Source organism: Aphelocoma coerulescens, unplaced genomic scaffold (genome assembly GCF_041296385.1).
Source record: "Aphelocoma coerulescens isolate FSJ_1873_10779 unplaced genomic scaffold, UR_Acoe_1.0 HiC_scaffold_94, whole genome shotgun sequence".
In the NCBI taxonomy this organism is placed as follows: domain Eukaryota; kingdom Metazoa; phylum Chordata; class Aves; order Passeriformes; family Corvidae; genus Aphelocoma; species Aphelocoma coerulescens.
Window position 1 is genome coordinate 189,837 of NW_027184076.1, and position 27,214 is coordinate 217,050.

A 27,214-nucleotide genomic window follows, 5' to 3' on the forward strand; every position below is an offset into this window, starting at 1 on the left:
ATGTCGTGCAAGCACGAATCATTTGACTTAAGGTCGGTGGAGGTTCGAATGGAAGACCCAAAACCACTCTATTACAAGCATCATTGGCATTAATCTTTGCAATTTGCGTTATAATATGCTCTCTTGTTTTCGGATCTTCCGCTTGTTTTTCCACTACCAGCCTCAGTTTATCCACAAAATCAATAAATGGCTCATTTTGCAGTTGCCAAATCTCAGTGTAATTCAATTGAGGTGCTAATTTAGGGGGCATCATTAAGAACGCTTGCTGTGCTGCTTGCTTTACAGCATTCAGGACCGGCTCTGGTGTATTTTGAGCCTGGTTCTGGGGCTTGGCTAATAACCCCTCACTGGTAAGGTGATCCATAGAAACCCCCGCGTTGTTTGGATCCTGCAGTAAAATAAGGAGGACCTCTCCCAGTTGCTTCCTCCAACCTTCTTCCCACATTTGAAACTTGGATGGGGAAAGCAAGCAGGAGAAAATGCTTTTGAGGTCATGTGGCACAATCACTGTACCGGTGAGAGTTATCTTAAGAAGGTTCTTAAAATACTGACTCTCCCTCCCAAATGCTTTCTGGGCTTTGCAAAGCTCTTTCAGCCCTGCAGAATCAAAAGGTTTCCATGTGGGATTACTGCCAGTTCAATCATATGTTACAGGAACAGCAAAGGGATAGGAAGGGGCTGAGGAGACTCCCGGACCTGATTTCAAGGTGGTTCCGGTTTCTACCCCATGGGAACTGGAATGGGGGGGGCGTGGGAGCCAGGAACTCCTCCACAGGGGGCGGGGTTGGAGGACCAGGAGGCGTGGTCACAGGATGGGCGGGGATTCCCAACGCAGGGGGCAGTACCCAATGCATGGGAGGAACCCGATGACATCACATCTCGGGGAGGGGATAGGAAAGGGTTGGGGGTAAGAGGGCGAAAGGGCCTGGGGGAAGAACAAGGGGGGGAGGGGTGAACTGTGCCATGTGGTCAGCGCCATTGTTCAGACACGTGGAGTGGGGGGGGACAATGGCAAACAGCATTTAAAACAGTTTTCTGGGCTTATAACGGGAAGAGGGCAAGGGATACAGGGTTTGGGAAGAGGTCGAGGCAGCTTGACCAGAGCTACCCCAACAGGGTGGCTGAAAAGAGCGAGAGGGGTCAGAGAGAAGGTAGCAACTCTGTGCCTCTGGGCATATCACCCCATTCAGTTTTTCCAATGAAGGGGAAGTGGGATGAGGAGCAGGAGGGGAGAAAGGAGGGATACAGGAAGAACTGCAAGGGGATTTGTGCTTTTCTTTTACTTTCTGATCCATTTTATGCAAGTCCTGAAGCACTAGAACTAGAGGAAAGAATTTTTCTCCAGAGGAGTCCCCTTTTCGCTTTAAATCAGTAATCTTATGCCCCACAGCCTTCCAGAAGGCAGGAGATTTTAAATTTGCTGGAGACACTTGAGGAAGGTAAAAGAAAAGCCAGCGAACTGTTTTAACAGACCCTTTGAAAATTTGAAACCAGTAACTGAAAGGAATTTCACAACTTGGAGAAAAACCTCTCTTTGGGGCTGAGAGAGTTTGGATCCCATCTCTCTTTGGGCACTTCTTCCGCCCACCACCTGAAAAAAGAAAAAAGAAACAAAATATCAGGGACCAGGGATACTCGCACAAGTTTCAGACATCAGCACAAATTTGTCTGGTCCCAAAGTAAAAAGCACAGGTTGGGTTCTCTGAGGCACGCCTGCTCTCCAAAGTCAGTTCAGTGCAGAGTGAGTGGGAGTTAGCAGCCTTCTCTCAGGGCACTGCTCCTAAAACAGAGCAGACTGCTCCGAGAGGCGTTAGCAGTCCAAAGTCGCTTCTTATCGCTGTCCACTGACAGCCACGATGTCACAGGGATCCACTCGTGTGAGCCCCGTGCTTGGTGCGCCAACCTAACCAAGTTCTTGCTGCTCGGGGCACGAGCTCTGGCGTGCCCCAGGTCAGAGACAGCCCAGCTGCGTTACTTCTGCCCGCCGCAGAAGCGACTTCAGCATCAGGAAAAGAGCTGCTGGCTGAATTAGCTAGCTGGCTTCTCGGCAGAGGAAACATGGCAGGAGCCAATGGTATCAGCTCACGTTAGCTCGGAGACAAAGGAAGAGAGAGGCTGTTCTGGTCTGGCTCCTAACAGATTTCTTGTTAGAAGTTTCGCAACCCGAACGAGCTGGGAAGGGATGGAATGTGATGGGATCCTCCCTGAGGCTTGTCCGCAGTTTTATAGAGTTTGAAAACCGCGGGGAAAGGGGAAAACAACCAATGAGTTACAAGCCAGGGGGAGGAAACAATTTCACAAGAACCACTGGGGGAAACCGAGAGGTGGGAGTTATAACAGAGAACCAGTGAACAACCAAGTAACCGAGAATTTTCCCGAACCGGGGGAGGCGGCTTGTACCCGGGCACTGCCCAGGGGGGTGCGGCTTAGGCTTCTGAGCCGCCCATTGACCCATCCTCTGAGTCTGCCTCTTCGGGAAACTCGATCCAGTGGATGGGTTGGTGTAGTGGTTTGGTCCAAATACTCATTCCTGTTTACCTTGTGTGAGATAAGAATTAGGAGAAACGCAAAGCAGGCACCAAACTTGAAAGAATATAAAGAAATTTATTAACAGACCTAAAAGAGGGGGGAAAAAAAAAAAAATCATACCACACCTTCAGAACACTTCTCCTCCCCCCCACCTTTCTCCCATCTCCCACTGACAATGTAAAAAGACAACCCTTGAGATGTTCAGTCTGTTTACCACTTCCATAATTGTTCAGTCCGTTTAGGAAGAGGAGTCTCTCTTGCCCATGCTATGGAGAAATTAGCACAATGAGACAGCTGCCCGGGTTGGTTCTCTGCTCACATGTGAGTCCCTTCCCCTGACATGCAGCTTTTCCCACAACTGCTTTCGAGGGTCCACTCTTGAATTACTGGGGTACAAATTGAAGGTTGAGCCATTCAGAAACAGAAGTTCTCTTCAGCCATCTCTGGGAGCATTTCATCTCTAAGAACAGAGGCCCTCCTCCTTCCCTGGGAGCAAAGGGTCCTCCTCATCTTCATCTCTAGGGCTATCTCTGGGAGCATCTCTAGGAACTGAGGTCTTCTCCTTTTCCATTTGGAGCAAAAGTCCTCATCACTTCCATCTCTCCCTGTTCAAACTTCTCCTCAAATTACAGCTGCTTCAGCATCTGCCTATCTCAGCGCAGGTGCTTTTGCTCACAAGTACAAGTTGAACACTCCACCCCCCCATGCCTTCATGAAATTACAACAGGTACTCTGATACATCATAGCTTTACAACAGAATATCAGCTTTAAGCATCTCGTCTTTCTTCTCCCTCAGGTTTTCAGCTCTTCACAGCACTAAAAGGGTTAATCTCACCTAGGCCTTGCAGCTGGAATTTCGCTTATCGCTGTTGGTCACACGATCTTTTGCCGGACAGCAGGGCAGCTTCAGCTGAATCTTGGCCGCACTGGAGAGGGGGAGCCGGGCTGCTCCGGCTGCCCATAGCAGGGCTGTGGGGGTGTTCCGCGGGTGGAACAGGGCCCACCGGCTCCAGGATGGCTGTGGTGCGGCCCGGCCTGGCCCGAGCAGGGCCTGGGCTGGGCCCGCTGGGCCCCCGCACAGGGCCCACAGCCTCCTGTCCCAGCAGCAGAAACGAGAGAGGGCTCTGCCTGGGGTGTGTCTATCCTTAAGTGTGGATCACAGAGGCCACAATTTTTAGTGGCTTCAAGAATTGTCCATATTCAAACTGGCCAGCTGATAGGCTCTGTCAGGTCACAGAGGAAGCTGTAAGCACCCCTTTGCAAGAGCATCACTTCTGGGATTATGCTTTGCTAACCCATGACAGCTGGGATTGATTGGCATCACGCTGCCCCAGCCCCGCAGTGGGCTGGGTCACACCAACAATTTCAACTGTTTGTTTCCTTACCTGAGGAAAATCGGATGGATTTCCTGTCTTTTCTTCCAATTACCATTGTTTTCAAGAAGAGGATAAAAAGCTTGATGAGTTTTGTTTAATGGAAGCTGCGCTTAAGGGACCAACAAGAACTGCAGAGATCCTTCTCATGTAATAATCCTTAGAGATAGTATAGATAGTTAGTATAGCAAAGTCCCTCTTCCAAACTGCCTGTCAAGCTGGTGGGAATCTTCAGAGAAGCAAAACGTGCTTTTGCTGATGTAGTTGCCCCTAACTAGGTCTGCCAATCAAATCAGCTGCCAAGGCAAGCTCTGCTGACTCTTGGAAAAGCTGTGGCTGCTTTGGGGTCTGAGTTTTTTGTTGGTATAGAAAAGTCATCTCTGCCTCTCTGCCAGGGCAGAAATTGCCACTGCAGAGTGGGCTCTGGGAGAGCATTTACAGATGTGAAAGAAGCAGGTGGAGCCTCATGTTTCCTTTTTCTCCAGGCTGAACTCCTGATAGCCACAGGAGGGAGACCAAAGCTGCAGCAGCCCAAGCTATTCTCAGTTTCGCTGCGCCACTTCCTGAGCTGCTGCCTGCAGACAAAGGAGGAGCGGCGCTGGTCTGCCAAGGAGCTCCTGCAGGTAAAATGCAAAGGGGCTGCAGGTCAAACAGTGTCCGAGGATGGGCTCCTCCTCCACTGAAGCCCAAGGCATAAGATGAGCCCCCTTCCTCCTCATCTCCACTTCTGGTTCTTTTTAAATGAAAATGGTGAGGAATCCTAGGCTGGGCTGGGCTGGTAGGAGCCTGTAAAGGTCATCTGGTCCAAACAGCCTGCAATGAGCAGTCCCTGCAATGAGGGACAACTTGAAAGAGATCAGGTTGCTCAGAGCCCCTTCCCACCTGACCTGGAATGTTTCCAGGGAAGGGACACCTACCAGTTCTCAGGACAACCTGTGCCACTGTTGCACTATGCTCCTTAGACCTACTCGGAGTAAATCCCCTTTTCATTTAAAAATATTATCCCTGCCTTTGAAGCACTGAGCTTGGAAAGTCATGGTTCATTGTTCTTGGTTGTTTTTTTTTTTTCCTTTGGGCAGCATCCATTTGTAACATCAGCCAAGCCTGCGTCCAGCCGGGCACCACTCATTATTTCAGTGAAGAGGTGGAAAGAGAAGAAAAGACTGTGACAATCACATCAGGACTGTTTTCTCCATGACCAGCTTAGTGTAGGATTGTAGAGTAGGATTGCAGAGTAGGATTGTAGAGAAGGATGGCAAATAATTAAAGTTTCTGAAACCTCAACTCATTTGGAAGATTTCCTTCCTTTTTACCCTGTGATTTAGCTCAAGATTTCCTTCTCAATTGTCCGTTGTTTCTTAAAGTTGGAAAGTGACACTTACGGCTTCTTTGGTATGGTTTGTCAGTGGGGCAGGCTCTTCTTCATTCATCCTCTCCAGACCACACTGCCTTTGCAATACGGCACACTGGCCGGTTTTTGTCCAGCCATTGTGCTTGTAGTTGAGGCAGAAAGGGCAATGGCATTTGCAGGCAAAAGCAGACGAGGAGTTGTGCAGCCAAGACATCCTGTGCAGATGTAGGTGTTGAGCTGTGACTCGAGAGCATTGGGGTTCCTGCCACTTGGATTTGTATCCCTAAGTGCAATCTCTTTGGCTCGGGGAGAGTCTTGCTCAGCTGAGAAAGCAGAAAGCTCAGCGAGGGTGCTCTGAAAGGTCTCGTCTGAGGCAGAGCTGTCAGCGAGCGTGAGGTGAGAGCGGCCCGGCCTTGCCCAGGCCGGAGCCCCAGCAGAGCCCACGCAGAGCCCAGAGCAGCCTGAGGCTGGGCAGAGGCAGGCTGGCAGGAGGCCCTTGGAGCTGCAAGAGGCAGCAGCCTGGCACTGGGTGCCTCTTCCTGGGAGCGGGCACATCGTCCCATCTCAGAGCCAAAGCGGCAGCTGGCTGCTCCCGAGGGAAGCGTAGCCGTGCTGGGCACAGCGCAGACTGGTGCCATTGGCCGTCTGGAGGCAGCCCAGGAGGAGAGAAAGGCAAAAGACAGCCGAGGGCTGGTGCCCCGGCTGAGGATTGCTACTCTTCTGCCGGCTGCCCTGGAAGTCCTGGGAAAGGTTAGCAGTGTGTGCAGCAGCCTGGGCACAGCGGGAGGGAGCCGGGCTGCTCCGCAGGCTCGAGCACGGGGCAGCGTCCTTCAGGCACGGCACTTCTGCCAGGGGCACCGAGGCCAACGGGAGGCAGCGACAGCTCGTCAGGTCAGATCTGCAGGAGCCAGTGCCTCACACAGCTCGGGGAGGAAGCAGTTCTGCACTGAGTCAGAGCAAAGGTGTGGAATGCAGAGCGTTCTGCAGAAATATTCGGGGCCACCAGGCGAGCCTGCTTTGTGCTCTCCAGGGCACAGCAAGCAGTGCACCACGCAGCTCTGAGTTGCTGGCAGAGAGGTGTTAAAAATGAACTCACTTTTGGATACAATTAAATGGTAACAAAGTCGTCGAAGCAAAGGAAAACTGCTTATGAGTAACGATTCCGTTGAGCCGGGTGTGTGCCTCCCTCCCCGAGAGCTCAACACACCCCCCCTCTAAGAAAATGGCTGCTTTTTAGACCCTTTCCCAGCCGGGACGGTCCCTGTCCCCTTTCCCAATGGGTGGGTACTAAGAAACTTAGGTGCTCTCCTGACCACCTTCTTTTCTGTCCCCTCCCCTCCCATCCTACTTCCTTTTTAGTCAGGTCTTCAACCCTGCCCCTCTCCCAGCTCACAGCAACACCCAGCAAATTAACTAGAACAGCTCCAAACCATAAATCCAACATACATCCAGCAATTTTCATTCTTTGACCTAAACCCCTTTTGGCTGCAGCAAAATATTACTTCCTCTCTCAGAGGGAATCGGGGATGTGCCTGAGGCTTGTGCTTGAGTAGTGAACTGATTTGGAAGGGAGCAGAAGGCTTTCAGTAGGCAATTTGTGTTTTCTTTATTACTTTGGGAAAGAAAGATGCAATGTGGCTTCACGCAGCAAAAGCACTTGCAGGGTGCAGTGATGAAATGTTGTGTTCAATTCCCAGGGAAGGAAGGTGTAAATGACCATCAGAGGAGAATTTGAGGAATGGGTGTTACGGGTTCAGGAGGACGCCCATGCCCAGAGAACTCAAGACCCAGTTAGAATTGCAAAGCAAATGAATTTTAGTAGTCACGTTAGCAAGAAATACATACCGGCGCCTGGCTGCTGGAAAAGCCACCGAGCAGGAGAAGGAGATAGAGCATGGCTCCTGAGTGGGAGGGGCAGAAGGGCAGGACTCCTTCAGGGCGTCCCCTGGATAAAAATGGCGTGCGTCATGTCGTCCTCTCCCCTCCACCCCCGGGGCACACCTTATATCTCCTCCTCAGGAGTGGCCAGTTTCAACATCATTTCGTCCAGGGCCAACTTACGAGATGAGGTCACATTGGCCCATGACCATACTCCATGCCAACAATGGCTCCATTATGTATTGTTTCTCCTTTCCCAGGATGAGTTCCACCAGGTGACCGATACCTAGTTTCATTTCTAGAAGTTAGTCCCGCTAACTAAGAATACAGTCGTCTTCTGCATTATCTTGTCGATGTGCAACACTGCGGACCAAACATGTCAGGCCTCAGATCTGTCTCCTATCCCTGACACATGGGGATGTTCCCCAAATGACCACCAGAGACCCTCAGGACACCCCTACTCTCACATCAAGAACTTCTGACAAGTGGTTTAAATATGTCAAATAGTTTGAAGTCATGTTTAGCCTGTGAGTTTCAGCAAAGTAATGAGTGTGTCTTAGTTCCATGGGTACAAACTAGTAAGTGAGATTGCTGGGTGTGCACGTGTTAGGGAAGTGATTCCCCATGCACCCAGCACTGAAATCAAGTGCCGCCTCCTTTCTAACGCTGAGCTGGCAGCAGGGATGGATCCCTGCTTGGTAACCTTTCATTGTGGTCACTTATATTGAACAGTAAAAAAGGTTGAAATGAAATATTTCAAGCCGTTTCCCTCTGGTTTCCCTTTCCTGGGGGCCAAAGCTCTGTGCCCCAGGTGGCCTGGGTGTGTGCAGAGAAATGCAGCCCCCACAAAGCCCTTGGTTTTCCCACAAGTCATCATCACTCCTTCCCAGGTGCGCCCAGCTCTGGCAGGAGAGAGAGAGCCCACGGCGCAGTGGGCACCGTGCCCTCCCAGCCGGGGCTCTCTGGCACAGAGCAGCAGCAGCGCCAGCACCTTTCAACCCGCTCCTGGCCTTGGCTTCAGCCGGGAGCCAGAAGCCTCTGGAAATCAGCACTGCCAGTTGCATTCCCAGCTTGGAGCAGCTCCTGCGGGTGGGCAAATCCTGCCCGTTCGACTGCTTCCAAAGAGGACGAAAGGCAGAGGCAGAGACGTACCTACAGAGGGGACCAGGGCGTGTCCAATAAAAGTGCAAATGTGTGGGGAGATTTGTTAGGAATTATTACAGCTGTCATGCAATTAGTGCCTTCTCTCCTGGATCTGTGCAATGCTTTGGGCCATTTTCTTGGTCTAGTTTCCTTTGCTTTGGTCCCATCTCAGTGTTCACTTGGGGTACAGGCTGCAGGTGCTTGGGGCACTCTTTGAGTTACTCTTGGAGCCCTTGAACAACAGGGTTTGGCCCACGAGGGGAGTTTGTGCTGCTTTGTGACAGAGGAGAACTTCCCAGGCTATTGTGTGTTTGCTGCAGGGAAGCTTGGGTTGCTTAGCATCAATCCCCAGACCAACGCAGAGCAGCTGCTTTGTGATGTCAGGGCATGGTTGCCACGTTGTGGTGCTGTCATCAGAAGGTTGCCTTGGTGCACAGAAGGTCTCAGTGTCAGAGCAGCTCTTGGGCTTGCTCAGAGCAGGAGCATCCTCCTGGTTGAGGCCTTGTCAGGGGGCAGCTGCACTCTGACAGGAGCCTTGTTTTTTCTTGTGTTAGAGCACAGTCTGCAAACTTGCACAGCAGTGCTAAAATCATGGAGGCACTTGCTGCTGCAGTTTGCACTGTGTATGGCATTGGTTATTCTGCCTATTACCTGACTAACCTGACACGTGAGTAGAGGTTTTCCCTGGGTGTAACCCAACCTGGCTTGTGTAGGTCTTCCTGCTCTTTCTTAGTAACTGAGTTGATTTTGAAACAAAAAGACCATTAGGATGCCACTGCTTTGGTAAAGCTCCTGTCAACACATTCAGCTCAAAAGAGGGTGTCTGTAGCCAGGGAGGTGTGGGCAGCATTTGCAAGGGAACGTGCAGGGGTTCCCTTCCCTCCACGGGAGAGTCTGTGGCAGCCGAGTCTGTCATTTCCTCAGGGGGCTGGGTGAAGCAGGACAACTTTGAAAAGGCAGCCTGGGAGGTGTTCTCAGAAGGCCTTCAAAGAACTCTGCAGTTGTGCCTGGAATTCAGGGAAAGCTTCTTTGTTTCTAAATTTTGTCATTAAAAGATTTGACTGTCTAACTCGACCCTTTAATGAGTGCTAAAATAGTGATTCTTTTTGCAATGAAGTGCAAACTCCCAAACAGTGAGTGTCTGCTCTTGAACCCCAGAGCTGCTCCTGGGCTGTTTCCCAGTAGAACTATGACACCTCAGGGGGGTTTGGGGGAAGGTTTTCTGGGCAACAGGTTTTCAGTAACTTAATGAGAATTAGTGCTAGCAACCTTTTTATAAAAAAAGAACCTGAAGGAGAGGATAAAAAAGGCAGCTTTAGCTGTTGGTCAGAAGAGAAATATTGGGTGTTAAAGAACAATTTGCATTTTCTTGATCAAGTTTGTATTCATTTACTGGCAAAAGAGGCCAAAGCATAGGCACAACCAAGAATATTGTCCTGCTCTCTTGCTGGATGTGTGGAAGAACTGTGTCTGCTGGAGGGCTATTGTGAAAAGAAAACACTCTCTGTTTGGGTGGACTTGTTCTGCGGGATTAACCAGGTTTTTTCACAGCGGTTTTTTCACAGGCGGTTTTTTCACAGCATCTGGTTCATTTTCCCTTCCCACTGCAGGTCACATGATCCGCGTATTCGTCAGTCCTGACCCTGAGGTGAGTGAGACAGGAACTTTTGATGTTCCTGGTGTTTAAGAACTGTGTAGAAAGCTGTGAGCTTGGCCTGCGGCAGTAGAGTAAGGAGGCTGAGCTGGGTGGGCAGAAAGAAAATCCATGTTCATGTCTGCAGCAGCAATAGCAAAGGCATCACTGTGTAATAGCTGCTTTTGCATTTCAGAGCTGTCGCAGAACTAAAAGCCCAGCTTTGCAGAGAGAACGTTGCTTGCTGACAGTAGCCAGGCTGCAATATCTAATTCAGAGCAATATGCAGTACTGTTGAATTAGCCCATTTTACTTTAGTTGGAGGCACTTGGAATCCCATTGCTATGCAAGGTTATGATTTCTCCTTAGTAGAGCTGGTTGTAGAGCTAAATAGAGATAAGGTTAGAAATGACAGGTAACTGCCTGTCCCTCACACTCCTGCCTGTCCACAGAGCCCAGAACCAACCTCAGGCTCTCCTCTGGCTCCCTCTGCTCCTGGAGAAGAGGTTGAAGAGGCTGAAGAGGCTGAAGAGGCTGAAGAGGCTGAAGAGGAGAAAAATGTCCAGAACTCTCCAGCTGTGGTCAGTCATGAACCTGAACATCCTGAGCCGGTAAGTGCCAGTTGTGGTTGGGGCTGTGTTTAGAGGAAATCAGAGCTGCAAGTTTCTGAGCGGCCAGCACTTGCTGGTGGTGGCCGAGGATGCTGAGTGCTGGAGTCCTGGCAGGACCTAGCGATTCCCCCCAGCCAGTGAGAGCTGGAACACGGCCTTTGAGCTGTCATGTTTAGGCCCCAGCTTGCTGGGATTCCAAGAGGGGCAAACGTGAATCATGAAGGCTCCCCTGTCGCCAGAGGAGGGAGCGCTCCAAAGACACCGCTCTCAGCCTTGCCAGACACGTGGGGGACACGGTGGCCTGGAGAGCCGTGTCCCACTGCACAGGCTGGCCAAGTAGCTGCTGGCACAAAAGCTGTTGATGTGAGCACACAAGTGCTTTGGGGTGGTTTGTCCACATGAGCTTCTTGGGTGGGCCGAGCTGGGAGTATTTCAGAGACACACTGGGGACGGGGAGGTGCTGCTTGAAGTCAGGGACTTTGGTGCCTTGGTTGCCAGGTTGTTCTCTGGCCTCTTCAGGCAGAGCAGTGAGGAGCAGAGCTGACAGGGGCTCTGAGTGCGCCTGTGTTTTTGCTTTTGATAAGCTGCAAAGAGATGGTTGTGTTGTGCACAGACCTGTGTGGGGCCCCTCTTCTCCCGTGTGGCAAAAGAAGCAAAGTGCGCAGTTGGGAGCCCTTCTTCCGGGGCAGAAGCCCGAGGCTGCCATGTTTCTGCAGATACTTTCTGTTGTGAAGTCTGTTTTTAAAACTGCATTTGAAAACTGCATTGGAGCCTAGAGTGGGGGCAAAGCTGCAGCTCCTTGAGTGCTGTCTCGTAGGGTTAAGAACAGGAAGGAGATCTTGCCGTTCTGGCTGCTGTATTTGAAGTCAATGTGCAACTTTGTGCCTGGGGAGCTGCGTGGGAGAAAAGGAGCCAGGGGTGCCGGTCCACAGTAGCTGAACGTGAGGCAGCGTGTGGCCAGGTGGCCAGGAAGGCCAAGGGCATCCTGGCCTGTGTCAGCAAGAGTGGGGCAGCAGGAGCAGGGCAGTGACCGTCTCCCTGTGCTGCGCACCGGTGAGGCCGCAGCTGGAGTGCTGTGTCCAGTTCTGGGCCACTGTGAAGAAGCAAGACCTTGAGGGGCTGCAGCGTGTGCAGAGAAGGGCAAGGGAGCTGGGGAAGGGTGTGGAGGCCAAGTGCCATGAGGAGGTGCTGAAGCAGCTTTAGGCTGGAGAAAGGGAGGCTCCTGCGGGACCTTCAGGCAGACTTCCCTAAATGCCTGCATGACAGTGCTCGCCACAAGTGCCGTTGCATCCCCTGCCAAGCATCCCCTCACTGCACCCAAGGGCTTTAGGCACTGCAGCAGGTGACCCTTTTGTCTTTTGGTCTCTTGGTTTGTTGGTTTGCACGGAGGAGAAGGCCTGTTTATTTTCTCTTTCTCCAGCAAGCAAAGGTGCTTTTGCTGTACCTTTCCTGCCCTTTTCCAGCACTAGCACAGATTTTATCCAGTTTTAGGTTTCCATGTCTGCAGCAGCAATAGCAAAGGCATCACTGTGTAATAGCTGCTTTTGCATTTCAGAGCTGTCGCAGGACTAAAAGCCCAGCTTTGCAGAGAGAACGTTGCTTGCTGACAGTAGCCAGGCTGCAATATCTAATTCAGAGCAATATGCAGTACTGTTGAATTAGCCCATTTTACTTTAGTTGGAGGCACTTGGAATCCCATTGCTATGCAAGGTTATGATTTCTCCTTAGTAGAGCTGGTTGTAGAGCTGAATAGAGATAAGGTTAGAAATGACAGGTAACTGCCTGTCCCTCACACTCCTGCCTGTCCACAGGGCACAGAACCAACCGCCGGCGCTCCTCTGGCTCCCTCTGCTCCTGGAGCAAGGGCCAAATGGGTGAAAAATGTCTGGAAATCACCAGCTGGCATCAGACGTGAACCTGAACGTCCTGAGCCGGTAAGTGCCAGTTGTGGTTGGGGCTGTGTTTAGAGGAAATCAGAGCTGCAAGTTTCTGAGCGGCCAGCACTTGCTGGTGGTGGCCGAGGATGCTGAGTGCTGGAGTCCTGGCAGGACCTAGCGATTCCCCCCAGCCAGTGAGAGCTGGAACACGGCCTTTGAGCTGTCATGTTTAGGCCCCAGCTTGCTGGGATTCCAAGAGGGGCAAACGTGAATCATGAAGGCTCCCCTGTCGCCAGAGGAGGGAGCGCTCCAAAGACACCGCTCTCAGCCTTGCCAGACACGTGGGGGACACGGTGGCCTGGAGAGCCGTGTCCCACTGCACAGGCTGGCCAAGTAGCTGCTGGCACAAAAGCTGTTGATGTGAGCACACAAGGGCTTTGGGGTGGTTTGTCCACATGAGCTTCTTGGGTGGGCCGAGCTGGGAGTATTTCAGAGACACACTGGGGACGGGGAGGTGCTGCTTGAAGTCAGGGACTTTGGTGCCTTGGTTGCCAGGTTGTTCTCTGGCCTCTTCAGGCAGAGCAGTGAGGAGCAGAGCTGACAGGGGCTCTGAGTGCGCCTGTGTTTTTGCTTTTGATAAGCTGCAAAGAGATGGTTGTGTTGTGCACGGACCTGTGTGGGGCCCCTCTTCTCCCGTGTGGCAAAAGAAGCAAAGTGCGCAGTTGGGAGCCCTTCTTCCGGGGCAGAAGCCCGAGGCTGCCATGTTTCTGCAGATACTTTCTGTTGTGAAGTCTGTTTTTAAAACTGCATTTGAAAACTGCATTGGAGCCTAGAGTGGGGGCAAAGCTGCAGCTCCTTGAGTGCTGTCTCGTAGGGTTAAGAACAGGAAGGAGATCTTGCCGTTCTGGCTGCTGTATTTGAAGTCAATGTGCAACTTTGTGCCTGGGGAGCTGCGTGGGAGAAAAGGAGCCAGGGGTGCCGGTCCACAGTAGCTGAACGTGAGGCAGCGTGTGGCCAGGTGGCCAGGAAGGCCAAGGGCATCCTGGCCTGTGTCAGCAAGAGTGGGGCAGCAGGAGCAGGGCAGTGACCGTCTCCCTGTGCTGGGCACCAGTGAGGCCGCAGCTGGAGTGCTGTGTCCAGTTCTGGGCCACTGTGAAGAAGCAAGACCTTGAGGGGCTGCAGCGTGTGCAGAGAAGGGCAAGGGAGCTGGGGAAGGGTGTGGAGGCCAAGTGCCATGAGGAGGTGCTGAAGCAGCTTTAGGCTGGAGAAAGGGAGGCTCCTGCGGGACCTTCAGGCAGACTTCCCTAAATGCCTGCATGACAGTGCTCGCCACAAGTGCCGTTGCATCCCCTGCCAAGCATCCCCTCACTGCACCCAAGGGCTTTAGGCACTGCAGCAGGTGACCCTTTTGTCTTTTGGTCTCTTGGTTTGTTGGTTTGCACGGAGGAGAAGGCCTGTTTATTTTCTCTTTCTCCAGCAAGCAAAGGTGCTTTTGCTGTACCTTTCCTGCCCTTTTCCAGCACTAGCACAGATTTTATCCAGTTTTAGGTTTCCATGTCTGCAGCAGCAATAGCAAAGGCATCGCTGTGTAATAGCTGCTTTTGCATTTCAGAGCTGTCGCAGAACTAAAAGCCCAGCTTTGCAGAGAGAACGTTGCTTGCTGACAGTAGCCAGGCTGCAATATCTAATTCAGAGCAATATGCAGTACTGTTGAATTAGCCCATTTTACTTTAGTTGGAGGCACTTGGAATCCCATTGCTATGCAAGGTTATGATTTCTCCTTAGTAGAGCTGGTTGTAGAGCTGAATAGAGATAAGGTTAGAAATGACAGGCAACTGCCTGTCCCTCACACTCCTGCCTGTCCACAGGGCACAGAACCAACCGCCGGCGCTCCTCTGGCTCCCTCTGCTCCTGGAGCAAGGGCCAAATGGGTGAAAAATGTCTGGAAATCACCAGCTGGCATCAGACGTGAACCTGAACGTCCTGAGCCGGTAAGTGCCAGTTGTGGTTGGGGCTGTGTTTAGAGGAAATCAGAGCTGCAAGTTTCTGAGCGGCCAGCACTTGCTGGTGGTGGCCGAGGATGCTGAGTGCTGGAGTCCTGGCAGGACCTAGCGATTCCCCCCAGCCAGTGAGAGCTGGAACACGGCCTTTGAGCTGTCGTGTTTAGGCCCCAGCTTGCTGGGATTCCAAGAGGGGCAAACACGAATCATGAAGGCTCCCCTGTCGCCAGAGAAGGGAGTGCTCCAAAGACACCGCTCTCAGCCTTGCCAGACACGTGGGGGACACGGTGGCCTGGAGAGCCGTGTCCCACTGCACAGGCTGGCCAAGTAGCTGCTGGCACAAAAGCTGTTGATGTGAGCACACAAGGGCTTTGGGGTGGTTTGTCCACATGAGCTTCTTGGGTGGGCCGAGCTGGGAGTATTTCAGAGACACACTGGGGACGGGGAGGTGCTGCTTGAAGTCAGGGACTTTGGTGCCTTGGTTGCCAGGTTGTTCTTTGGCCTCTTCAGGCAGAGCAGTGAGGAGCAGAGCTGACAGGGGCTCTGAGTGCGCCTGTGTTTTTGCTTTTGATAAGCTGCAAAGAGATGGTTGTGTTGTGCACGGACCTGTGTGGGGCCCCTCTTCTCCCGTGTGGCAAAAGAAGCAAAGTGCGCAGTTGGGAGCCCTTCTTCCGGGGCAGAAGCCCGAGGCTGCCATGTTTCTGCAGATACTTTCTGTTGTGAAGTCTGTTTTTAAAACTGCATTTGAAAACTGCATTGGAGCCTAGAGTGGGGGCAAAGATGTTGCTCTGAAGTAGGTGACACTTTCATCTTTTTGTTTGTTGGTTTGTTGGTTTTCTAGGAGGAGACTCCCTGTATTTTCTTTCTCGGCAAACAAAGGTGCTTTTACTCAACCTTTCCTGGACTTTTCTAGCACTGGACGAGATTCTGCTAGAATTTTAGCTTGCAAGCTGGCGGTTTTGGAAGTTGCAGTGTTTTTGCATGAGAACACGTAGTTTGGGGCAGGGAGATTGGTGCAGAAGGAGCTGTTCTGGTGTCCGGCCAGCCAGCAGGGCCTTGCACATCACTCTCAGGTTAACAGCGCCCATGCCTTTTGGCAGCCCAGGGGAGCAGAATGTGTTGTATTCCAGGTATAGGAATTCAGCAGGAAATCAACACCCTTGCATTCCAGCTGGTCCTCTGAGGTCAGAGGGGCTGGGAGGGGCTCAGCTTCACTTCTGAAGTGCAGCCACTTTAACATCATCAGTCTGGTTGAGTCCAAGAGAAGAACTTGCCCCAGTACAGATGCACAAAGAGTGCAGTTCCCAGTGCAGTGTCCTGGGTCTGATCGCATTCTAGAAGGACCTTCCTGCTCCAGGTTCCCCAAGAGTGTGGTTTATTGAAGCAACAGGAGAGCAAGTTCAGGACTGCTGCTAATCAGGGCACTGGCTACCAAGTGTTGATGTGTGTAGTGAGGGAAAGCATAGGAAAAGAGAGATGATAACAGTGAGATAGATCTATCTATCTATCGATCGATCGATCGATCGATCTATTTATCTAAATGAAACTTCCCTGCTCTGCTCCAAGGCAATTGGAGGTGCAAAGCTCACCTAAAGACATCCTTTCAGGAGAGGAGGAGAGACATGTTCCATCAAGCGATCCCAAGCAGGCAGATATGTTTCCCCCTCCAGAGATGGTTGTTTTTTCCCCTCAGAGGTGTTTTCCTCCCCCTGTTTATCCGTGAAAGTTTGGTCTGTCCTATGGGTGTGGAGCAATCCCATCCTCTAGGTGGGGTTTGGTGACTCTGGTCAAACATGCATTACAGGACACATGGTTTCCTTCACTGGCATCCTGAAGGGTGTCTAAGCTAATTTGTTAATGGGGCCTTCTGAGGGTCTCTGTTACTGCCGGTCAGAATTCTCAGTTGATAAAAGAGGGAGGACAAGAAACACCTTGGTTCTCCTCCATATACTGAGGTGGCCATAGAGGCCCTCTGACCTCCATTGGAGGCTCTTTGTTCGCATCCTCATCTCCTGAATAATCCAGGATTTGTAACAAGAGTGTAGATGTCAGAAAGGCAGGAATGGCAGTGCAGGCCTGAAGAGAACATGAACTCCAGAAGTGTCTCTCACAAGGAGCAAGCTCCCACAGGAAGCCACCTGCAGAGCCAGGGTGGGGCTGTGGGACAGGGCTGGGTGTCAGTCACTTCTGAAAGACAAGCAGGACACGGCAGAAGAGGAGCGAGGTCCTCAGCAGAGCCTTGAGAAATGCCCCACGTTCCCTTGTCAGATGCCTAAGAGTCTGTTGGAGCTTCAGTCCCAGATGGAGCCTGACTGTAGTGCCAGTGTCACTTTGGAATCTGTGCCTCCCCGTGGGCAGAGAAGGACCCGGGAGAGCAGCAGCACATTGCTTTGGGAATGTGCGAGCCCATCAGTCTCTGAGTCCTGCCCCATAAATATTTTATGGGAAGTTGAAAGCCATCTTCTCTTGCTTTCTGTGCAGCTCCTTCTAGAGAAAGAGCATGAGCAGATTGCTCTATCAGAGATGCCTTGCCAGACTCGGCGAGAGCTGTTCCCAGCCCGAGAGCAGCTGCAGCAGCTCAGGCAGCAGGTGGAAGAGGCACAAGAGAATGGCCAGGTGAGCCTGCTTAGCCAGGTGACAGAGTGAAGGGCAGGAACAGGGACATAAAACGGAGCTCTTGGGACTGAGGAGGCCAGGAGTCCCACAGGCACTGAAAGCACAGAGCCTTGTCATCTGCAGAGCCCAGTGCTGGGATGGGAGGGTTCCAATGGAAGCAGAGCTGGGTAGGGAAGCAGAAGGGAGGGGCTGAATGAATGTGATTTTGAGGCTGAAAGAGGAAAAAGCTGAGCCTGATGGCAGCTGCCAGTCACTTGCTTTGCATTTGTGTGTACAGAACATCAAGGCAGAGCCACAAGCAGAGCTGCCCGAAGCCAAGAGTGACATCAAGGCAGCAAAGAGGAGGAGCAAGGAAGACATCAGAAGCATCCAAGAGGAGAAGAATCTCCATCAGCACAGGAGCGATCTACAAGAGCAGGTGAGTGTAAGAGCTGAAGCCACTCCACTCGTGAGACATCCTCTCTCTGCTTCCTTGCAGAACATTGACAAAGAGCTGCAGGCAGAGCTGCAGGAAACTGAGGCTAGGATCAAGGCAAGGGAGAAGAGGCTGGGTGAAGGACTGAAAATCATCCGAGAGGAAATTAATCTTCTACTCCAAAAGCATGAGGCTCTAGAAAAGCGAGTGAGTGAAACAGAGAGAGCCGCTGCAGTCACCAAACTGGTGGTTTCTGCCCTTCTTGCTTTTCCTCTGCAGAGCAGCAGGCGGGTGGGGTGATGTCTCTGAGTGCCATCCTGCTGTGGTCTCTATCACAGCCACTCTGAAGGACACGTCCTGGGCTGCTGAATCTCAGCTGCTGCCCTGGACAGTGTGACTAGTCCTTTGGCCTTTTGGCCAGCAGTCATCCAAATGGATTCCTGCTGGCCTGTTCCTGCTCTCCTTGTTTCTTGAGGTGTTTTTGCAGGTCAGCTTGGTGACCCTGATGGATCTTGAAACAAGCTGTCTGTATCCCTTGTGAACCTGTTCTTTCCCTTTCCTCACAGTCGCTGACCCACGGCTGACAGGGATAAGCTGTAGTGTCTGACTGCTTTGTTGTGTTTGACTTGAGGTGGAAGTGTGGACATCTCAGCTGGCAGCCTGCAAAGACTTCCAGCAAGTGATTGGCCACAAAGAGCCCCAAGGCTGGCGTGGGGCACAGGAACTGTCCCAGCCGGACCTGCTGCAGCTTGAGCCCGTCCCGAAGATGGTGGAGGAAAAGAGGACTCCATGGGAGGAGGTAGAACATTAGAACAAGGAGATGCAAGTGTGTCCATAGTCCTTGGAGGGGGAAAAGAGTGCTTGGGAGGAAGTGGAATAGTCATTGCAGCAGTCATCCTTCAGAAAATCCATGAGAATGGAACAGGAATCTGGCCATGAACTCAAGTAAAATCAGCCTTTGGTTTTGACCCATCCGGTTTGAGAAGTGGACATGCAAAAAAAACCATTTTAAGAGCCCTGCATGTGGCTGACAGCATCTTCCTCTGGGCCTGCATTTGAAATGGGATCCCAGGGCAATCTCTGCCAGCCACACTTTCTGACACAACCTCATTTCTTGTCTCAGATCTACACAGGCTCTCGCATGGAACCTGCTCCTGCAGCAGCAGCAGCAGCAGCATTGTCTAAAGGAGCCTTTGCACCCCAGCCTGAGAAGTGGAGCCCGGGCACTTTGCTCAGCTCCAACACCAACACAGCTTCTTCCCATCAACAGGAGATGGAGGATGACCTCCTGGAGCTACTGAGTACGTCTTGTGTATTTCTTGTGTGAGGGACAGTGTATTGTGTGCATGTGTCAGCATAGCTGTGCCAAATGTTGCTCCGCAGTTTGCTGTCACAGGGACATTTAGGACTCCTCACAGGAAGTGCTGTGCTTCGAGGCAGCGAGGGAGTGCTCTGGGTGTTCCTGCTGCCTCTGAGCACAGCTCAGACTGCCTTGGCTTTGCCTGAGCTTCCCTCTCTGCTGAAGGCAGAAGCAGGGATTGTTCCTGCATCAGCTGTGACCTAGCAAATGATCTAGGCAAGTCCTCTGTGCTAGTGGCCAAACTGAACGGAATATTTGGCTTCCTAAATTCTCCTTAGACTCCTGATTTCTCAGCATTCATCAGAGCAAAAGACCTTCGCAGAAATTGTTTGGTTTTGGAGTTTTGTCTTTTGGTGGGTTTGTAAGGATTTTGGTTGGTGGTTTGTTGTTTTGGGGTTTTTTTGTGTGTTTGGTTTGGGCCTTTTTTTTTTTTTTTCTGGTGAAGTTGTTTTTTCTCCATCCTGAAGGAGCTCTTCTTCCTCATGTGTCTTATTGGTGTAATTTTGATGACTGTTACTATTCCACTACTACATCTACAGTTGGTTTTTATGACAATGCAACGTTTTTGCCAATGACCACTTCTTTGAAAAAACATCAAGTGACAGCACAAATTGAGAGCAAGAGGTGTTTTCCACATGTCCCCAAAGAAAAAGCAGATACTTTTATAACAATCCCTATTTAATATCCTAGTTTCATGCTTATAAGGATGTGTCCAAGAGACACATTGATGTGGCGTGGTCAGGTAAAACTGCACTGCAGGCATTTCTCAGGAGTGAGCCTCCAGCCCATCCACTGTCTATCCCTCAGATCCGTGGCACTTTTTCATCCCTGATTCCCAGTCATTCCCGTGACTGTTAGAATGCCACCCGTTGGCCCAAGCCCTGCACAGCTCACTCTCTAGGAAAACACATGAAGCCCTTTGTGATTCTGCAGCACAGCCCATTGAATCTGCTTCCTGCCCATAACAGCTGCCAGTGCTGTGCTCTCAGGTAAGACCTGGGGGGGCTGAGAACAGAGCCCAGTTGACTCTGTGTCTACCATCACCTGTTGGGACAAGAAGGGCATTGATGTGCACCTCGGTGTGTCTGATCTCAAAGCCAATCCTCTTGTGTCCTGAAAGGGGGCAAGAGCTTGGAACGGGGCTCGGTCTGGCTGTGGCTTCTTCCCAGTGCTTGTCAGTGCTCATCCTTGGGCCTTCCCAGCCCTGCTGTGGTACCTGCCCTGCCCCTGACGGCCGCTGCGACTGCAGAGGCTGGAGCCTTCCTCAGCTGAGAGAGTCCTGCTGCTGCCCGGCCGCTGCAGCGCGGAGCTGCCAGGAGGCAGCAGCCCCTCGTCTGGGCCGGCTTCTGCATGGCACGGCCTGGACTCACGAGAGGCTCAGCATCTCCTCTGGGCAGCTGTCCGTGCCACGCCGGCACCCGAGGAGCACTGCTGTCCTTGCTGCCCGTGGCCGCTGTGCCGAGCTGGGAAGGCGGGGACGTGTGCAGAGCTGAGAGGGCGAGTCCAATGCCAGCGACTGATCCGCGCAGTCAGGGGGAAGACAAGCAGTGTGGTTCTTCACATGGGACACGGGCAAGGGCATCTTTGAACTCAGCCTGCCCATAAAGGCTGAGCATCCTGATGCGGAAAGCCCCGTTGGTATTGGTCACAATGTGAGCTGCTCTGGTTTACAAAAAGAAAGGCATTCCTTTGGCAAGATGCCATCCTCTCCTGCGAATGCATCTCTCTGTGCTTTGTTTCCTCTCAAGAGATCTCTTCAGAGGACTGTAGAAAATCAGTCTCAGTGCTGGCCATCTGTGCTGCAGAGCTGCCTGGCCTGTTGCTGTTGCTGTTGTGGTTCTCGTCGCTGTTGTTGTTGTTACCCAGATGACCACAAAAGGCTCAGAGCCCCAGAGAGTGGGGCTGCCTTTTGTATCTCCTGGAAGGTGGCATCTCTGCTTTCAAGTGAGCATCTTGCACTTTGTTTCCCTCAGGGAAAATGGTGAGCATGGAAAATCCAGTGATGAAATACACTGAACTGGAAAATATCGGCAGTGGGTGAGTCCAACCACAGTTTCTTCTACAAAACCATGGGCCGGCTGTTCTGCTGGTGGAATATCTATCAAGTGTCAAGTCAGGCAAGCTGCAAACATGTTCAGACACTGGGCTTAGATTGACCCATCTCTCAGTGCTGGTCAGAATTTGTAAGTGTGGTCAGAAGGCATTGTCAAAGACATCTCCATGCTGCCACGGTCTTGCCTGCAGCAAGGAACAGGAGCTGGAAGATCTCCTGTCTCTCAAGTGTGGGACAGCTGTGTGTTAATTTCCTTAGCATTTTTGTATGTCTCAAAATCATACGGCCACACTAATGAAAGGAGAATCTTGCTTGCCTGAAAGAGAAGCCTAGCCCCTGGTAGCTGTCAGATAACAGTTCTCAGGAACAGTTCTTTCCAAGAGGTTGCTGAAGGAAATACTCGGTGGTCAGGATTAGAACCACACAGTTTAGAAACGGAAACTCAAGATGAAAGAATAAGCTCTCTTTTTGAGCTGAGGGACTAAAGCCCAAAGCTTCAGGAACAGGCCCAGTGCCCATGCACTGGAGAGGAAAATGCATCATGTGCCCTCTGGCAGAGCCCTCATGCCTCCTGCAGGTTTTAGGCACTTAGAGCAGAGATCTCCTGTCCGGGCTGGCTTTCACGCCAAGATCTAAACAGCTTCTCCTTTCTTTGCTGCTGTTTTGTTTCTAGGGGTTTCGGAGAAGTTTGTAGAGCATTCGACAATGCCACAGGAGGAGAGGTAAATGTCAACAGTCCCTGCAGATTCTGCAGCTCTTGAGGGCTTTCCCCTCTGGTGTGAGTTGTGGCTGGAGCTTTGGGTCACCGCGAGAGCTGTGCTGCAAAGGCACAAGAAGCACAGACTGGTGCCAGCCTGCAAAATACATTTGGGACAGTCGTTGTCCTTCTCAGCTGCCAGAAGGAAGGCAAAGAGAGCAGTGGTTCCTTTTGGAGAAGGAAATGCTCACTCACTCTCAGTGGCTAAAACAAAGGTGGTGCCTTAGAGCATCTCACTGCTTTCTTGTGGCTACAGCTTCAGAGTCCTGAATTCTCATTTCTGGCTGCCAGCAAACACATCTGAACCTTACTGGTAGTTCCTTAGCAACCTGCAGTGCTGCACTTGGGAACTGCACGTAGGGAGGGATCTGCAAGGCGTCCCTAAAAGCCCTAAGCCCTGCTTATAGCCCAGGATGTATCCATAGAGTAGCAAGGCTTGGATTACTTCTCTGGATCCCAGGCAGAGCAGCAGAGAGTGTGGGCAGAGCTTTGTGGGTGATAGTTGACACCATTGTTACCAAGTGGACAAGGCAAAACGTCAGTGGCCATGTGTCCTGTTTCTGGCCCACAAGGGAGCGGAGAAATGGGCTGTTGGAATGTCAGTTCCTAATTACTCCAGTGTCTAATCACAAGGCACTTTGGCACAGCTCAGCTGTGTCATTCCAAAATCACTCGCTCCGTGTGTGTTGTGGTCTCGTGCCACCAACTTCTCAAGGTACTGATTGTCATTGTCATTTTAGGTGGCCATAAAGAAAATTAGTCTGCAAGGACTGAGGAGGAAGGAAGTAACTGTCAATGAACTCATGATCATGAAGATGAATAGGAATCCCAACCTGGTCAACTATTTAGACAGGTGAGTGGTCGTGGTCTTATCCCATGAATGTTTGTTTACCTACTGCAAGCATGAGAGGTCAAAAACCCACTTTGGTCTGTGGCAGAAAATAGAGCCATTAATTACTGATCAATTATTATTTCTCTTCTCATCTCCAATGGATGGGAAGAGAGTGCATTTTGTCTGCATTAGTCTTCCCTGGCACACATCGTTTGACAATTCTTCAAAAGCCTGCACCAGTGCTATCTTACGAAGTCAATACCCTCTAAGTTCACTGCCACCACGTTGTCTTGGGGCTTGATTTTTCTCAAGAGTCTTAAATGCTAATGAGCCATCCGAGAGAGGATTTCCCTTGGACTGCAGCCCCTCTTTTCCATTGCTGGGCATGCCAGGAAGACTAGGTGCTTTTTTTCCATAAACACCATGTGTGACAGCTTTTTATCTGGGCTGTTAGTAAACTGCGTTTTTCACTTGCTGGCCATCTAAGACATCTCCTTTTTCACAGCTGTGCCTTTCTCCTTGACACAGCACAGACTGCAATCGCTGCACAGCCTAGAGGGAACGTCTATTCCTTTGAGTCTGTTCTCGTTTCAAAGGGACCTGGAAACAAGAATCAATCGTTGTCTTTTCCAAACAGTGGCGTAGCCATGCACGTTCATCTCCATGGCCTCATTTCCTTCTTTCAGCTACCTTGTGGATGATGAAGTCTGGCTGGTGATGGAGTACATGGATGGAGGCACTCTGAGAGATGCCATCAATGAGATGTACATATCTGAAGATGAGATGGCAGCCGTCAGTCGGGAGGTCAGGGATCCCACCTGTGCTTCCGAGGGCTTGGGCAGGATTGTCTGGGAAACAGGGGCTGAGAACTGGAGGGATTCCATGTGCCAAACTTTGCTTCTGTGTGGCTGCTATGCTATGGGGAAGCAGGGGAACTGCGTGGCAGTGTGCCTGCACTCCCTGTACTCTGTTCTTGTACTCTTATCTCCTGCTGTTGCATTCTCACTCTGTCTCTTGTATTTGTAGTTGCTGTTCTCCACCTTGCCTCTCTGAATGCTTGCCTGGAGCCTGTCTGCACGGCATTCCTTGCCTGTAAAAGCAAAGGTGCTGGTAGCAGAATTGGAAACTAATGGTAAAAGGGACTCATTTCTCAGAGTCCTCAGCTGAAAAGGGTAGTAGTGCACCCAAAATGCTGTTTGCTTCTGAAAGGCGACTCATGTGATACTTCCAAGTCTGTGCTGAGGCCAGCAAGAAAACCTTTGCCATGCAGCCTCCCACCCAAAAGTGAGCCGCTTCACAGCAAAGGGAGGGACTCTTTCTTTCTTGGCAAAGCCTTGCTTGTCCTCTGGATGAAGAAAGCACATCCACTGCAGCAGCAGTCATTCTGGCTGCTTTGCAGAGGACAGTCTAGAACAGCAATTCCCGTTGGCTCTCTCAAAAGCTGACGTGCCTTCCCTTAGAAAGGTAGTGTTGGAGCAGCAAGCTCTTCCTCTCAATGGCTCTGTGTTCTGCCATTACACTCTATTCCCCTGGAAAGGGAATCTTTTAGAGCTGTTTCCTTTCTTGTGGGCTCAAATCACACCACTCATTTTTATCCTCCTGTCTCTGTTTTCTCTCTCAGTGCCTGCAAGGACTGGATTTTCTTCACTCAAACCATGTCATCCATCGAGATGTGAAGAGCAGCAACATCCTTCTCAGAACTGACGGCTCTGTCAAGCTGGGTTGGTATATTCTTGGCCAGGCAGAGCGTTCCGGGCATGTGGGGTTTGGGGCTGCTTTTGAGTGACTGCCAGTTCCCCCAAAGTGGTGCTGCTGGCAGTGCAGGGACCCCTGCAGCGAGCTGAAGGCACAGTTGCAACGTGCACAGAGGTATGGCGAGGAAAAAGCAGTCCAGAGTGGCACTGGTTTGGGTCTGTGGGTGTCCCTTCCAGAGGGAGGGAGCTACAATCTAAAGGTTCCAGGGAATAAAAGCCACTTCTGGGGGCAGGATTAAAAAATTATAAAAGCAGCCACTTCCGTGTTTCCTTGGCTAAAGTCCTGAGGAAACAGAGCAGGGACGGATATCCAGGAGATTCAACAGCGCTTTCTCAGACTTACAGTGGGGAGTTCTTTTGCTTGGTTTCCTAATTGTACAGAACTTTTTTGTTCTCCTCAGCTGATTTTGGCCTCTCTGCTCAGCTCACCCCTGAGCAGAATCTAAGGAGCTCAGTGGTCGGGACGTCTTGGTGGATGGCGCCTGAGGTTGTGCTAGGTCAACCATATGGCCCCAAAGTGGACATATGGTCTCTTGGAATTGTGGGGATCGAAATGGTGGAACGAGAAGCTCCTCACTGGAATGAAAGTCCTTCCTTGGTAAGGAGCAAATACTCACTGATCCCTCTGTCTTTTTCACCTATCCTGTGTTCTGTCCTCCATCAGAAAAAATCCCATTGCCGTCTGCTGGCACTGCTTCCACCAAGGTCCCCTTCTAAAAATGGCCCTGCAGCACATCAGCATCTGCTGTAGTTTTGGTTGCATCAGTGGGGGAACTCAGGCCCTACCACATGCAAACACTCTCCATTCTCAGGCAACACTTTCCTTTAGGTTTTAAGGTGTTCCAGCTCATCTGTCTGTGTAGAGGTCTCTAATAACACAAAACACACATCTCAGAGCTGGTGTTACATTTCCAGAAAAGAAGGAAAGAAACCCAAACCAACAAAGTTTCTAAAACAGTGCTTTTCTAGAGAAGAACTGCACTCCCTGTACGGTTTCTTGTCACTTGCCTAAAACCTGGGCATGAGGGTGTAAAGGCCACATAGTGTCTTCTGCTTCTTGTGCAGTGTTGCTGAAACACTTAGTGACCATATTTCTGTCATAGCCCAAGCCACGTTCTCCACGTGACCAAGCTGCAGCCTGGTGACATGGAGAGCCTGCCAAAACCTCCCATTTGTTACCTGGCACTTTCTGGGATGGGCACATCTTTAATGCATTGACTTGAGTATCCAGAGGAGCAGAGGGTTACCATAGGGATGGCATTTCTCCTTCTGCTGATTTGACCGCGAAAAGATTTTCTTTTGCCACATCAGAGAAGCTGGAACTTGCAGACTGCTGCGAGACAGAGCTGCAGGTGGCTCCTGTGTGCCCAAACAGGCATTTTCATCCCAAGACCTTTCTGCATGCATCTTAACGTGTCTGTGTTGAACGCGAGGTTCCAAATGTTTCTTTCCTTACCTGAGCAATAACTCCCTTTTCTATAATAATGCTTGAAAACAGTTAGAGCAAAGTCCCTCTTCCAAACTGCCTGTCAAGCTGGTGGGAATCTTCAGAGAAGCAAAACGTGCTTTTGCTGATGTAGTTGCCCCTAACTAGGTCAGCCAATCAAATCAGCTGCCAAGGCAAGCTCCGCTGGATGCTGGAAAAGCTGTGGCTGCTTTGGGGTTTGGGTTTTTTGTTGGTATAGGAAAGTCATCTCTGCCTCTCTGCCAAGGCAGAAATTGCCACTGCAGAGTTGAGCTTAAACAAGGGGCTCTGGGAGAGCATTTACAGACTTGAAACTGATGCCTGGAGTGGCTACCTAAAACCAGAGACTAGACAAGAATAAGAGAATCAAAATAGGTATTTATTTGAATGGCCTTCAAAGATACAGCCTGGGCAGTCAAAAGGCTACATCCAAGATGGACCCTGGGTCATGAGTTCTTCACAGTTTTGTAAGCTTGGTCCATTTCCATAGCAGGGTTAATTCTCCAATTATGAGCCCAGTTAATGATGTAATTAGCCCAAGTTTGCCCCTCTTCAGAGGCTTTGAGTTCACACATTTTGGGCCCTGGGACAATCGGAGTGTCCTTGGAGAGCAAACCTAGAGAGGCTTTGTTATGTCTAACTAGCACGAGAGAACAGTAGCTAACAGGCCACACAAAACTTCTGAGCTACACACTAGGCAGTACAGGAATTGAAAAATAGAAAAGTTAAAACCTAAGGCATCAAAAGAAGCAGGTGGAGTCTTGTGTTTCCTTTTTCTCCAGGCTGAACTCCTGATAGCCTTAGGAGGGACCCCACAGCTGCGGCAGCCCAACCTGTTCTCGGCTTCTATGCGTCACTTCCTGAACTGCTGCCTGCAGACAAAGGAGGAGCGGCGCTGGTCTGCCAAGGAGCTCCTGCAGGTAAAATGCAAAGGGGCTGCAGGTCAAACAGTGTCCGAGGATGGGCTCCTCCTCCACTGAAGCCCAAGGCATCAGATTTGAGCCCCCTTCCTCCTCATCTTCACTCTTGGTGCTTTCCAAATGAAAATGGTGAGGAATCCTGGGCTGGGCTGGCAGGGACCTGTCAAGGCCATCTGATCCATGTGGCCTGCAATGAGCAGGGATATCTTGAAAGAGATCAGGCTGCTCAGAGCCCCTTCCCACCTGACCTGGAATGTTTCCAGGGAAGGGACACTTACCAGCTCTCAGGACAACCTGTGCCACTGTTGCACTATGCTCCTTAGACCTACTCGGAGTAAATCCCCTTTTCATTTAAAAATATTACCCCTGCCTTTGAAGCACTGAGCTCGGAAAGTCATGGTTCATTGTTCTTGGTTGTTTTTTTCCTTTGGGCAGCATCCATTTGTAACATCAGCCAAGCCTGCATCCAGCCTGGTGCCACTGATCGAGTCACTGAAGAAGTGGAAGGAGGAGGAGAAAAGATTGCAGTGGCAATCCATCCATTCAGGACTATTTTCTCCATGACCAGCTTAGATGAGGATTGTAGAGTAGGATTGTAGAGTAGGATTGCAGAATAGGATTGTAGAGTAGGATTCTAAATAAATAAA

General features: G+C 51.0%; 1 protein-coding gene across 1 annotated transcript; it reads left to right on the top strand.

Annotated features, from left to right (window-relative positions):
* LOC138102602 (serine/threonine-protein kinase PAK 3-like) lies at positions 1–27,214 on the top strand. The gene is given in 14 exon segments (XM_069000323.1): positions 1–32; positions 8,692–8,816; positions 8,819–8,941; positions 9,885–9,922; positions 10,360–10,413; positions 10,450–10,518; positions 16,877–17,011; positions 17,289–17,633; positions 22,337–22,449; positions 23,115–23,232; positions 24,050–24,149; positions 24,584–24,780; positions 26,430–26,567; positions 27,003–27,214. Coding segments are annotated over 14 exon segments (1,716 nt in total). The 3' UTR covers positions 27,132–27,214.